The 14,170-nt window shown below is 48.3% G+C and overlaps 3 protein-coding genes across 3 annotated transcripts; 2 read left to right on the forward strand and 1 right to left on the reverse strand.

Moving 5' to 3' along the window:
- Nucleotides 1-724: 724 nt before the first annotated feature.
- Nucleotides 725-2,374, forward strand: N7498_000327 (Zn(II)2Cys6 transcription factor; the record flags this gene model as incomplete). The annotated part of the gene is made up of 1 exon (XM_058447390.1): nt 725-2,374. One exon carries the CDS (start codon nt 725-727, stop codon nt 2,372-2,374), a length of 1,650 nt encoding a protein of 549 aa, XP_058312801.1.
- A 935-nt stretch (nt 2,375-3,309) lies between these two features.
- Nucleotides 3,310-5,338, reverse strand: N7498_000328 (uncharacterized protein; the record flags this gene model as incomplete). Its single annotated transcript, XM_058447391.1, has 3 exons — nt 3,310-4,515; nt 4,569-4,827; nt 4,881-5,338. The coding sequence occupies 3 exons, from the start codon at nt 5,336-5,338 to the stop codon at nt 3,310-3,312; spliced, it is 1,923 nt and encodes a 640-aa protein (XP_058312802.1).
- A 6,049-nt stretch (nt 5,339-11,387) lies between these two features.
- hrdA (E3 ubiquitin-protein ligase HRD1) lies at nt 11,388-13,899 on the forward strand (the record flags this gene model as incomplete). Its single annotated transcript, XM_058447392.1, has 3 exons — nt 11,388-11,411; nt 11,467-11,571; nt 11,656-13,899. 3 exons carry the CDS (start codon nt 11,388-11,390, stop codon nt 13,897-13,899), a joined length of 2,373 nt encoding a protein of 790 aa, XP_058312803.1.
- Between the last annotated feature and the right edge of the window lie 271 nt (nt 13,900-14,170).

Below are 14,170 nucleotides of genomic sequence, written 5' to 3' on the forward strand. Positions count from 1 at the left end.
GCTATATAGTACCCAGCAAGTAACAGACAAGGCAGAGGTGGCTATTAAAGCGATAGACGTAACGTGGAACGCCGGAAACTCTTAAACCCCGTAGGCCAAGATACTCCGATAATTTATAGCTATGAGTATGGGACTAGAGTCATCAACTTGGTGCGGTTAGGATGCTCAATATACTATGTATACGCCATGTCCTAGGGTGTTTTTGAGGAGAACAAATAACTAACGTTAAATTGCTGAGACCACCTCAGGACCAATCCAAAAAATTGGTACCGACAGAAACAAGGGGTTCCGGAAACAATTGACTGGAGTGGGTTCGGGTCGGGGTCCATGATGATCCCCGACATTCGGGCACCATCCCGGACTTTTCGGTTGCTCATTCTTCGTGGCTCTCAAAGCGACCTGGGGCAAACGTGAAATGCAAAATAAAGTCTATAATCTGAACTGTTCTTAAACAGGGATCTAATTATCATCCGCATAAACCGGCCGTACGAGCAGTGTATCCAGATTTTTAAATTCAAGTTAGTTAGATATAGCTTGCTGAATGTTCTGGAGAGGGTTCATGGCTAAACGTCTTCTGCGAAATTGAGGAAAACCTTTTGCGCGTGGGCCCATAATCTTTAGAGGCCGAACGAAATTCTTCTGTCCCCCTTGATTATCCATCGAGACCCGTGCACCGTCATCGTGACTGCACCAAAGCCTCTAACCAACACTTTTGAGGTCTACGATGACGTCACGCGTTTCGTTTCTGGCCTGCCTTGCCTGCCGTCAGGAGCGTTTAAAGTGCGATGCACTTACCCCGGCCTGCGGCCACTGTGCGCAAACAGGGACCGAATGCTCATACACCAAGTCGCAAAGGCGCTCTAAGAGCTCAACGAGGAAGCGCCGTGCCCGATCCAACGTCCCTCTGGAGCAGCCCGACGAACTCACTGTGAACATTGTCGACCTCCCTAGAGAGCAACATCTACCATGCGGTTCCCAATCTACAGAATCCAGGGCATCTAGCGTCAATCTGATAGGCCCAGAGGGGAAAATGGCACACGCGACGCGACCAGCCTTCGGTTCTCAGACTCCAGGTTCTTCGTTAGCCAGAAACGAGAGTTACCTCTTTTCTATCTACTATGCCTATTTCCACCCAGCTCATCCTATTCTCCTACCATGGCAATTGTTTAAACAGGCTCAGTTGCCTTCATATTTAAAGCAAGTCGTGGAATTTGTCGCTACTCACTTCACCACTGGCGCGTCTGGTGACACTTACCGCAACACAATTGTTGAAACAGTACTCAAGCAAGCACCAGCAGTCGAAAAGGTTCAAGCGCTTTTGTTATTGTCTATCGCACTGCATTCGCGCACTGAGCACGTGGAGTCTGAGATTTGCTTGGCCGCAGCTGTTGACCTGGCCCTTGAGCTCGGCCTGCACCGAGCTACTTATGCTGAGACCGCGAGCCCCAATGATTCAATCCGAGCAGAATGCTTACGGCGCACATGGTGGGAAGTTTTCGTTATCGAGGGCCTCCTGGTCTTTTTCGGGAAGCAGCGAATCTGTCGCACCGCCCTCGTACCTCTTGAAGTGCCGCTTCCATGCGAAGAGTCTACTTATCAGGAGGGTCTGACTTTACCAATTCCGCAGACGATCACTCAATTTGATGCGCGTATATTTTCCGATGAGGAACGTGAATTTTCATCGTATGCCTATCGGATTGACGCTGTGCGCATCCTTAATTGGACATTGACGAATCGTGAGATGGTCGGGTGCCAACAAAAACTTACAGAGGCTGTTGACGCTCGTATCGCCAGTTGGTTCCACCATTTACCCAGCGCTAAGGCAGAGCTTCTACGGCCGGATGGGTCAGTGGATGAGATTATGTTCCAGGCTGTCATGATCGTGAACAGTGCCTCTATTCACATAAATTTCTCTCATTCTGACCTCCTGTCGTCTCCGGCGGCCATCTCGGACGTCATCTGCAGTCACCAGGGATCCACTGGGGACACCCCTTTCTCCTCTCACACTCATGCTATGAAAGCAATCAAAGCAGCCACTGAGCTATCTTCATTAGCTGCAATCAGTTTGCCAGTCGAAAAACATACCCCATTCCTTGTTTGTGCGCTTGCACTTAGCTGTGTTGTTCAGCTCGCAGCTTGCTCTGACAAGGCAGGTCAGACGTTGGATGCAACTCGTGACCACATCGCACTGAGTCTTGGGGTGTTGAAATCAATGGGCCAAAACTGGGCCCTCTCACAGATGATTATGCACCAAGTCAAAGCAGTTGCGCGTGATGTACTAGATCTGGGGATTGGCACCCCTAAGGACTTATTCGATTTCACCACGTTTCTTGACATGAATGGTCAGTTTTTCATGGATGGGGTCATCAATTGAACGCGAGCCGTGTTAAGTAAGCGGGAAAGGGTGGAAAGTCAAGTTCAATACCCAGATCCTTATATCTAGTGCATTGCCTTGTGTGATCTTCAGCCGGCTACTGTTTCTTTCATCGATTTTGAGCCAGAAGATATTGAGGCCTGGGAGATGATGTTCTTTGCTACTGCTCTCGACAAGGCGACCTGGTTCCATTTTCTAGTTCTGCAATGGGAATGGGTTGAGAGATTACCTTTCTAATACGTAGTAAATGCTCGCGATATTCATCTATTTTCGAGTCAACCGGGTCGTTCATTGAGTCCCCGAAATGAAGAACCGAACCGCCAATATAGACCTCGTCGTTTCGTTTTCGACGATCATATTGCATCACTGAATACAGTGCACTGCATTTGCACTTTCCTATTCTCCGCCATCTAGAATTCTAATCCATTATACTGCCTGTTCGGATAAGACAGACTTGTTGGTCGATACCCCTTGACAGAAACCCGATCAAGACATTTTTGGCTAAATGAAGGAATATCTACAGTCGCCCATTGTTGCGCATTTTATAAGTGTGTGTGCCATTACTCAACTGTCAATCATGTAAAGTAGCATATACTTGGCGTCCAAACTTCGCCAAAGATTCCATCAAAACCAGCTGTCGGGCTCGCATGCAGTCGACGGAAAGCATAAGACGCACGGAAAGTTCACGGAAGACAGAAACAAGCTGCCAATCTTAGCTACAGTAAGAATGTCTAAAGTATTGATGGAACGAACTGTCTTTGTAACTATTCGGAAGGAAGTAAATGGAAAATTTCAGATCTAATTAAAAGATTTATCAGGGAGCGAAGGGGAAAGTATCTGGTGTACTCCTTTATGCCGAGAGCCCTTTGGTTGTGGCGTAGGAGAAAAGCGAAGCATTTCATCGCTAGGGTCATCGGAGGATGATAGCAAGCAGTTTACTTCCGAAGTACCAACACAATGTAGGCAAGAATTCTGTATCCGGCAATGATGCCAATCATGATACCAAACCACTCTCCCTCTAGGCCAGTGCTGATGCTGTACTCGCTAAGAACATCAGTTCCGCGGATTTTTCCGACGGAGTTGAGGTCACTAGGGTAGTTGCATTGGTAACCACTGCCTGCCTTGGCACAGTCGTAGGTACGATACTTGAACTCATTGACCATCATACCTTGGAAGACATAGGCCTGGTAGTCGATGTAGTGGAAAACATACTTCCAGAAAACGTTGAGAATTGTCATCGGCACCAAGAAGCCATCAACGCACATCCAGAGACCATTAGCAAATGCGGTAATAGCAAGAGCGACAACGAAGACGTTGAAAAAGGATGAAACCAAAACGACGAGAGACTCGGCAGCGACAAGGTCAAGGAAAAGCCACGCGACCCAGGTGAAGAAGGCGGTGCCACTGGGACGGAAGTTCGACATGAAGTATTCAATAACCGAGAAGAGCACGGTGATGGCGAATAGGAAAGGTAGACCGATTATAAAGTTGGACACCATAAAGGAAAGTGGCCCGACAAGGCCGTTGGCACGTTCCTGGCGGAAAGTGTTGAGGTCTTCAAGGAAGGCAGGGACATACGCGACTGCCATGAAGGACATAAAAGCGCTGCTGAAGAAAATAGCGTTGATGAAAGGCTGAATGTACTTCTGGTCGGTACTGAAGCGAAGGAAGACGGTACCCATCAGGATAGCCAGACCGAAATACATGGCAATGCGAATGCCATATGCCATTATATCGCGGTATGATTTAATGAAAGATCGGCGAAGGAGCACAGCAGGTGGCATCCATACGCTGGGCTTGACTGACTTATAGTGGGCAAGATCGTTATCTGGCTCTTGCACAGACTTCTGGATAGTTTCCTCCAGCTGAGTATGCTCTGGCGAGTTGGTCCAGGCTTCGCAAATGTGTTCGGTCCGACGAACAATCTCACCCGTCTTATCGAGATCAGTGTTAATGAGATCAAGGAAGAACTCAGCAGAGTTTGTCTCTGGAGGGATAGCATAACCGATACGTCCGAAGTATGCGGTTGCATCTGCGACGGGTCCAAAATAGCAGGTCTTTCCCTGGGACAATAAGCAAAGCTTGTCAAATTGCTGGAAAGTAGACGAGGAAGGCTGGTGAATGGATGCGACAATCACGAGCTAAACCAAATTAGCGTTATAATCTTGTCCCTTGGATGGCTCTGTTTTCTCACATTGTTGCGTCTTCCAATACCCTTGATGTAGCTGCAAACTTCTAGACTCAAAGCAGAGTCGAGTCCACTGGTGGGTTCATCAAGGAATAGAATCTTAGGGTTGGTAACCAGCCGACTCGCAACCCCTAATCGTTTCTTTTGACCTCCACTCAATCCTTTCTTGATTGGCGTACCGACAATAGTGTCTGACTGTGACTGAAGACCAAAGCTCTTGATCAAGTCGTCGACGCGCTGAAAAGCCTCTTTCTTGGTGACAGTACTTTAAGCTGTTAGAAACTGTCATATAGTATGCATGAAACTGGGAAGAAATACCTCGGAAGAGCAAGTCGAGCTGCGAAGACCATAGTTTCCCTAACAGTCAAGCTGCCGATCAAAGCGTCTTCTTGCTCGACATAGCTGGACAAGTCGCGTACTAGCTGCAAAGAAAGCTTCTGTCCATTGGCAAGAATATTGCCAGTGGTTGTGGCTCCAGCAGCAGCCACTCGGTGTGCCAGTGCATTGAGCAGCGTTGTCTTTCCTGATCCACTAGGGCCCATGATAGCCAGCATCTCACCGGCCTCAACAATACCAGCCGCCTCGGATAGGATAGAAAGGGGAGCCTTGGTTTTCCGGTCTTTCACTTTAACCTGGAGATCCTTCCAGCCAAAGGACTTGACGAAGTCATTCGCAAGATAGCCTGTTTGGGTTCCATTCATTTCCAAATCAGGGGACGCCATGGTATCAAAGGATTCCTCTTTCGAGTGGTCCACCTCAGGCGTTGGAGGTGTCATTTCGTCTATTTTGAAGCGAGGTAAATGCGTATACAGTGTCAAAGGTTCGCCGGAAAAACGAGAAATGAGATCTTCACGCAGTACGACTGTTTAAATTTCGGCAATTAAAATCACTTTATGCCCTAGAGCTTTTATAAAAAGTTAAACAGGTAAGTCGTTGATTTTTTCGGGGACCATTTCGGTGAGCATTATTTTTACACAATCGAGCCCCTGATCGTCGCTTAGTCGGAAAATTCTTGGAAGGTGAACTAGAGCAGGGTACATACCTTGGGCTTACGGCTGGATGCTCCCCGACGGTCCCACTATTCCGAAAAGGTGGGGGGGTTGGGCTATTCCAGATTCGTGCAATTCGGCGATCAACCACGAAACGCCGACACCTTTGTTAGTCGGGGAACGCATAAGCATACCACAAGATCGCCTGGTATGCCAGAAACTCCAACGACCGAACATATTTTGACTTTTGGACGGGGAGCCTTTCATTGCTGTCCAAATTATCTTAGTCGGATAAGAGAGTGTTTGAGCTAGAAAACCGAGCAGGCGCACCCTTAAACTTCTTGATAGGTTGTAATTAGACAAGTCTAAATGTTGGTTATCTAAGGCCAACACCAAGCTCGACAACAATTAGCGACAGATTTAATCACTGTGAGCCGAACTTTTCCATCCTGAGGTTCAATACAAGCAGACTCATTGCCGAAATTAGACTGACGGCGCCGAAAAAGCCCGAAGCATATTGATATATGAAGGAAGGGCTTTCTGATGCAAAGGGAGACGCTCTCTTATCGAGTGTACGAAGTGATATATGAACTTAGGGTAGGACAAGTGGCGGGAGAGACGACTTAGCAGAATGGAAAGCTGCTAGTAGATCAAATGAAAATGTAACTGAAGGTGTCAAAGGCAGACTCCGAAGATATGAACGTATCAGGAATCAATACTGAGTTCGTAATGTCAAAGTAAAGATCTCTGCATTCCCGACAAGATCCTACAGGAAGAGTTATCGATTTTACACAACTCATAGATCAGACTGGACATCCCTCAGAGCAACCTCTGCTGTGGGCAAAAATTGACAGCAAGTTTCACCTACGCAAGCCTCGTCGCCCTAATGCTTTGCATCTCATTGTGTGCTGTGACTGAGAATTCAGTCCGCGGGGATCTCCAACCGACTCGGGAACCATGTGGAGCATAAGTTTAAGAAGATGCATTACTGTTGAGTAGACTGAATACGACTAAGCCCATATGGCCAGATGTTGGCATTTGAATTACCAGTTCACTCTGCCGCAGTTACACTAGCCCCACTGTTCTTGAGGAGGACATGTCTTCCCTAAATCCGGGGATCAACGTCATACTTTTTGGTCCCCGAAATCCCATATGCAAGGGGTTTAACCAGGGCGATATCAAAACACCCTGATTCTGCTTATACATCAACGGACCATTGGTGTCCCCAACATTACTTAATCATACCTCGAAGTATTGATAACATTTTCGCCTGCTTCAGCATAAAGTGATTTGGTGCCACGAAGAACAGTCATTGGTAAAACTATGAACTCCAAGCTCCATAAGACGCATCAAAAGGTATCCAAGGCTTGCGATCGCTGCAGGCTTAAAAAGGCCAAGGTTAGTCTATATCCAAGCCTGCAACGAATTTACTGACTTCCTAGTGCGACGGAGAAGCTCCATGTTTGCGCTGTCAATCAGACGACGCAATTTGCATGTACGGGGAGCGAAAAAAAACGCGGATTGTATACCGACAAGAGTCAGTTGATAACAGGACTACTGATCGTTTTCATCTGATAGAGTAACTTGCTGACCTTTTTGAACAGATATATTGAAATGCTAGAGCAGCAACATATTTGGCTGGTTGAGGGTCTTCGAGAACTATACCGCCGTATGGTATTGGGTGAGCGCTGGAACGATAACCGTTTGAGCATTGACTGCAACGGATATCCGCTCACCCATGATCTCCTTGTTTGGCTTGGGATCATCGATCCAACAAAAGAAGAGAAGTTTGAAACAGATGCGGAGGTCTCAGTGAGCGATAAATGGCGTAACGACCTGTTACCCTCGGACTCCAAAAGCGCACTTTGCCGCAACATACAAGCCATTTCCTCACCTGACTCACATGACTCACTCCTATCGCCGAGCCTAGCCTCAGTTCCTAATAATCCATGGACTCCAAACGCAAGATATGAGAAACCAACAGATTGTGCGGAAAAGACTCATATCGACCCATACAATCCGAGAGATCCACACTATACTGCGAATTTCAACATGAACTGTTTTGATGAGCCAGAAATAGAATCTAGGCTGAATCCTGAAATTTTAGATCTTTGCTTTTGATACAACGACCAGTGACGTTCATCTCTTTGCTCGGTGACGCCCTGTACCTACCCCTTTGCCTATATGAGGCGAGGGGCCATCGCACTAATGGTAGTAACGCTGGCGAAGTTTCGTTGTGCTAGTGCTGCCGTATACGTCCCAGAGGCTCTGTGCCAGGGTTACCACGTGTGTTGAGACTCTTGCCCTTCCAGATTCTCCATAATCCAATCATGTACATGCCATATATGACGAATTATCTTAACTCAAGACCGATCGTCTTTTTCACTTTCTCTGTGGTCTGGCAGTTTTTTATGACGGGGTTCTTATACAAGGAGACTTCTGTCTCACCATTCGGGACCTTTTTACATTTACTGGCATTCGCTATGAATAATCATGCGTTCCTGGAAATCAGATAATTATATGCGACACCTAAGATTACCATGATTAAATCGGTGCAATGACTTGAATAGATACTCTTGTGATAAAAAACCATACTACGCCCTAGAATATGACCTATATATAGTTTGAATTTCTCTCATTCAATCAATGTGCCATCGGGTATCCCATTCTTTCAATACATCAAGTATCTCCTCTATTGAGGACGCGTGCATTTCATCCTCGCCTTGTGCCATTCGAGCTCGAATAATATGTCGGTCGACATCCTTTCCAAGCGATCGGTTGAGCTCTTTTCTCAAACCACTAAGAGGATACCCTAAAATCCCGCAAGAGCCTAGGCGGAATTTCCGTTGGCCTTTGATCAGCCATAAAAAGGATCAGATTGGGAGCACATACCTGCAAGGGGTTTGAGAAAAGCACCACATATGCCTTTTCCAGTCTTCTCAACAATCCTGACCACGTGAACTATGACAATTAACGTACTCAGCACGGGTACGCGCTTTCTATTTTGTCCGTTGACAACTCGAGTATGCGTCCAAATGCTCATGACGGCTGAATGAGTGAGTCGCAGACCCAATCTTCAGGAGCGTATTTGCTGGAAGGCCGACCAGGAAAACGATCAAATTCGCCATGGTGGTCATTAAAACCTCGGTTATTGCACTTATCGGACTCGAAGGATTGCGACTGGTATCGTAATGAATGTTGCGATGCCTAATCCATAATCAGGGGCAGAATAGTGATGGAGAGACTGTCGGCAACTCACAGCACGATGTTTGATGGGTCAATTCTCTTGGCCTTTACTAGAACAGCGGCAGAAAAAGCACTTAGAGTTATATCGGTGTCCTTGATTTGCCAAACTGCTGGTTGAGATGCGCAAATTGTGCATCGTAATTTTCTCAAATTGAGATGCCGGTGAAAGCTCTTCGCGCTATCGCGGCTCCCAGATTCAGTGCGTATGCAACGCTGAATCTCCTTGATTTCCTATGAGCCTCTGGCATGAGGGCGAATAATAGCCTTAGATAAATTGCCAACAGTCAACTGCTTGATGGGTATCGGGTTGGGACCGCAACCTGCTCGAAAAACAATCTTACCCCAGAATCTCCGGTCACCAAAAAAGTGTATTATGATTGTAGGACAGCCGCATGCAAGGCCCGTGGCGATTGTACCGCCTCCACCATGGTGTACGACACATGATACCTGTCGAAAAAGGCAATCATGTGAGACATTTCCGATGAAGAGAATCTCATCAGGAACATCAAAGTGTTCGCTTCCGAAGTTGCTCCATCCACGAGAAATTATATCTCGCTGGCCAGTCTTTCTGAGCGCCTTCAAGAGTATATGTGTTGGAGAAGCGGATTGTCAAACTACTATAGAACCGAACCCGATATAGAGAGGCTTCGGCCCTCGATTTAAAAAGCGAGTGACTTCTTCAAGTGATATATGTTAGGATCGGGGTCAGGGAAGCTAAACCCGCATATTTCGGTATTTTCTTCCCTGTCGTACTAACATAGAACACCAACCTAGCAGGCAATTGAATTTCTTGAGACCGTGATTTGCATGTTGTATACAATCTGATTTACTATATTTTGTCTCGTTGCTTTGCCATAACGACATGAGTTCAACGAGACGCGACCTTTTGAGGATTGATGTAGCGTCATCAGGCTTATATGCTGTTGGCCAAAGTTCACGGGCACTTAGATTAGAGCAACAGCAGGAAGGGCTCTGACAATTCATTCTTTAATACAGCCCGCTCGTGCGAATGTTCCCGGGCTCTCGGGGTTTAGAACACACCGCCCGGCGACACATGTTTCCCTGCCGATCAAGTCCCCGAGCCAATTAAATTCTCGTTTGAAAATAAATCCGACGCCCCCATCGATCCGGGGGCCTCGCGCATACTACACTGCTTCACGGCGATCGGTGAATCAATATAACAATCCTATCTCACGTCATTCATTGTCAGTACACCTTCCACATAGAATGAAAAGAAAATTAGTCATAAAAGTCGGGACAGTCATGCGATACTTGACGTGTGATGATGTGGTCTAGAGCGGTGCTATGAACTCAGTTGTGATGTAATTCCTACTCAGCACTCCAGCAACGATCGTGGTAAATATTCCACGACTGATGACGCTAACATTGATCCTACTGGTTTGGCGGAGAATAAAATTAGCGAAAATTAACGAAATGCATTTATGGGATTTGCTGGCTTATATAGAGGTCACACTACGGACGATAAACTTGAAGATTGCCACTCAACCTTTCTTGATCAAAAACATCTCACAATCTCGGCATTATTTGGGTCTTCCGGCCTATAAAAAGCTTACCATACACCACATTTCTCTAAACTCAAAATAATCAACAACATGTAGTTAGATAAGCCTTTGAAGATCCTAATCTTTAGCGGGGTAGCCGGCAGTATGTCTGCAGCCATTGAGCTCGTCGCTTAAGTGAAGAAGCCATGATTATTGTTCTTGAACGAGGGGAATTTATCAGTTACGCAACTTGTGGCCTTCTATACAGTTTAGCGGGTATCATCCAATCGGAGAGCTCTTTGGTTCTTGATAAGCAAAACCCGGAAGACCGATTTAATTTGGACATATGCCTCCACTCAGAGCTAAATGCCATTGATAGGGCTGAAAGCAAGGTGGAAGTTTGTGATCTTCAGACTGACACCACTTATAAACTCTCGTACGATAAGCTCATCCTTGCACGAGAAGCAGGGTCTATCCTCGCGCCCATTCCTGGAATCAACCTACCGCACGTATTCGCTTTACAAACCATCCTTGAACTTCGGGAAATCCGAAACTACATCACCCAGCACGAATGCAAGTCTGCCGCGGCGAGGGCTTCATTGGCCTCGAGACGGCGGAAACCCTCCAGAAACTAGGGCTTCAAGTGGATATTATTGAAAGGTCAGATCATGTATTTCCATGTCTCGAGAAGGACATGGCTTCAATTTTGCATACAGAGCTGAAACGCCATGGCTAGCTGTGCGCTAGCCACCCAGCATTATCCGGTGTATATGCAAGTCGGTATCAACCTACGTGTGCCCCGAGAGTCCACGGCACGATTATACTTCAAAGAACTCATTGACAATTGAATTGACCCTCATACAATCACACCATTCTCAAATAAAAGCACCGGCTTCATTTGACCCTTCGTTTGAAAGCACTGACGTAGGCACGTGCAGACCCAGAACGCTGACGTAAGATGCGGAGGCCCCGTTATTCTGGAAAGCTGTCCAGATCGAGACATACTCCACGTCTCCCCGATGTCCTGACGTTGATTTCCCCCTTTCTCTTCTGATGACCTTCGGCCCGCGAGTCTCAGTCAATCCGTCATGAGGCTGGCCGCGTACACTGGGGTGAGTATCCCATGCCCCTCAGCCGTGTCCCCAATTTCCGCTGACTCGATTCAAGGTCTCCGTGGCCCTGGCCACCGGTGTGTTCCTGAAAGCTCTCCATCAAAGAGCCAATTTCTACGCGGCTTGTGTATATCTTTCGCAGAGTAGTGCGAACCTCATGGTGAGTCCACCCTCTACTTGCGCGCTTTGCTCGTCAAGAGACCCGTTCCTCTGTCCGCTTATGGCTGACTATCGCGCCAACTAGATCCTTACGAATTTGTGTCTCCTTATCACCGGCTTCGTCCTCTTCTGGCTCCAGCGGCTTCTCTATGGACGACTACGCCCTATCGAAACAGAACAACTCTATGAGCGAGCGTGGTTCGCGGTTACGGAAACATGTCTGGCTATGACCATCTTCCGGGGTGAACTCGGGGGTTGGTTTCTGGTCATGTTCATTTCCCTTTTGGCCGGAAAAGTCTGGGGCTGGATTGGAGAAGGGCGCGTGGAGTTCTTGGAGCAACAACCCCCCGCAAACCCTCGGTTGTTCCATATCCGCTTGGCGCTGTCGCTACTTCTAACGACTCTCTTCAATGCGTTTATGCTGCAGTATTGTGTCGATACCGTGATTTCTCAGGCCAGGCCAGATATGATGGTCATGTTTGGATTCGAATTTGCCATTTTGACTATCCTCTCAACCTCGACGGCCGCTCGTTACTGCATCGCGCTGGTGGAGATCTATATTACTCGCCAGCAGGTGAAGGCGAAGATGGACGAACGCAGAGCTGAGATTCGGGCTGCTCGAGTGGAGGCTATCCAAGCGCACGCTCGTGCAGGGGCTACGTCACCTCCTACCGACCTTCCTGACGAGAACGACGTGAATGAGCTGGAGATCGATGTTCCTGGGTGGGAGGAGAAAGGTCGCTGGGTTTTCTACTTGGACCTCTTGACGGACTTTGTGAAACTCCTGGTCTACATCACTTTCTTTGCCATTCTGCTCACGTTCTATGGCTTGCCGATTCATATCCTTCGCGACGTCGTTGTCACCATCCGGTCATTTGCTCGGCGAATCATGGATTTCGTTCGGTACCGAAACGCCACCCGGGACATGAACGAGCGCTATCCAGATGCGACCCCCGAAGAAGTGGCTAGAGAGGAAGTTTGTATCATCTGCCGCGAGGAGATGGTCTCGGTCCTGCCAGCTGCTGATGCCGCCGCTGAAGGTGGTGAACAACCGCAACCCGCTGCCGGTGCGCAACGTGTTCCTGATCGTCTACGCCCCAAGAAGCTTCCATGTGGCCATATTCTGCATTTCGCCTGCCTGCGTAGCTGGCTGGAGCGGCAACAGAATTGCCCTACCTGCCGGCGTCCAGTGGTAGGCGCGGAAGCAGCTGCTCGCCGCAATGGCAACAACGCACCTGGTGGGCAGCAGAATTTTGCTGGAGATCTGGCTCCTGGTCAGCCAGGTGCTCAAGGCGATGGAGCGCCCAGAGCCCGTGTTTATCAATTCGGTCCTTTCCGACTCGGCTTTGGAGCTGTGCGGGGCGACATGCTCCATAACCTGCACCAGCAAATCCACCAGGGCAACGCACCCCAGCCTGCTGTGAACCCCAATCAACCAAATGGGCGGCAGATTGGATTCGGCTTTGGTTTTGGACGCCGTCCACCAGTACCTGCTCAGCAGGTCCAGAATCCTCACGCCGCTGCGCACTCTAACTTCACCGATGTCCATACCCAATTACAGCAGATTGAGCAGCGCATTACGGAAGAGATAAATTCTCTGCGGCTCGCCACGGAGCAACTACACCGCGTGCGTCATCTTCAAATGGAGCTGGATCGACTTCGTCTCCAGCAAGCCAACCCCTTCCATCAAACTACGAGACCTGCCACCTCTTCGCCCATACTACCTGGAACGTTCACGTCCTCGACCGGCCAGCGATACGCTATGACCCCGGGCGATAATGCCATGGGACCTGGAGATACCCGTCTGCCGGACGGCTTCAATCTCCCAGCAGGCTGGACTCTCATGCCTCTTCATCCCACCGAATGGGGTGCTGACAACGCGGCGCAAGGTATCAACGAAATGCCCGCGACATCAGCTGTCTCACCAGCCAACCATCCCTCAAATGATACTACCTCTTCTCAAACCCCAGCACCCTCTGAGACCACCGTCCAAAATGGGACTGCGGGGGGTAATGTATCAGCTACAACCGGTGCAGCTTCAAACAGCACCGCACCAAGTAGACAACTCCAAACCGTGTTTGACTGGTCAACGCTCGCCACATCTCCATCAACAGACCACCGCACAGAGTCCCCGTCCCAAGAGTGGACGGAGGTCCAGTCCGAAGCTGGTTCATCCACAATCCCAACATGGGGCACCAACAGCCAAGCTCAAGAAGCCTCCGTCGAAGGTGAACAAACCGAGGACCCCTCCAAGGGCAAAGCCCGCGCAGCCACTGTGGAAGAGGCCGACGAAGAGGCGCCTGAAGCAGACTATAAACCTTGTCCTTAGTCTCATACCCCTCTGTACTTTCTTTCCCCTTGGCTCCCTGATCGCATTCTCTACATATCATTGGATCAGCGTTGCATGGCGTTTCTTTGAGCAAAATATCATACCCGGTTTCTACTCTTTTCTATACATCCTTGCCCTCCAAGTTTAGGGTTATTCTTTTTGAGTAACAAGTAAAAAGTAGTCACTGTACGGTGAATCCTCTCAAGAGCCAATATATTGATGAAAAGTGATTGATATATGGTACATTCCCAGACAGGAGATTCTATTCACA

Source organism: Penicillium cinerascens (genome assembly GCF_028974065.1).
Source record: "Penicillium cinerascens strain IBT 15544 chromosome Unknown contig_16_segment0_segment0, whole genome shotgun sequence".
NCBI classification, from domain to species: domain Eukaryota; kingdom Fungi; phylum Ascomycota; class Eurotiomycetes; order Eurotiales; family Aspergillaceae; genus Penicillium; species Penicillium cinerascens.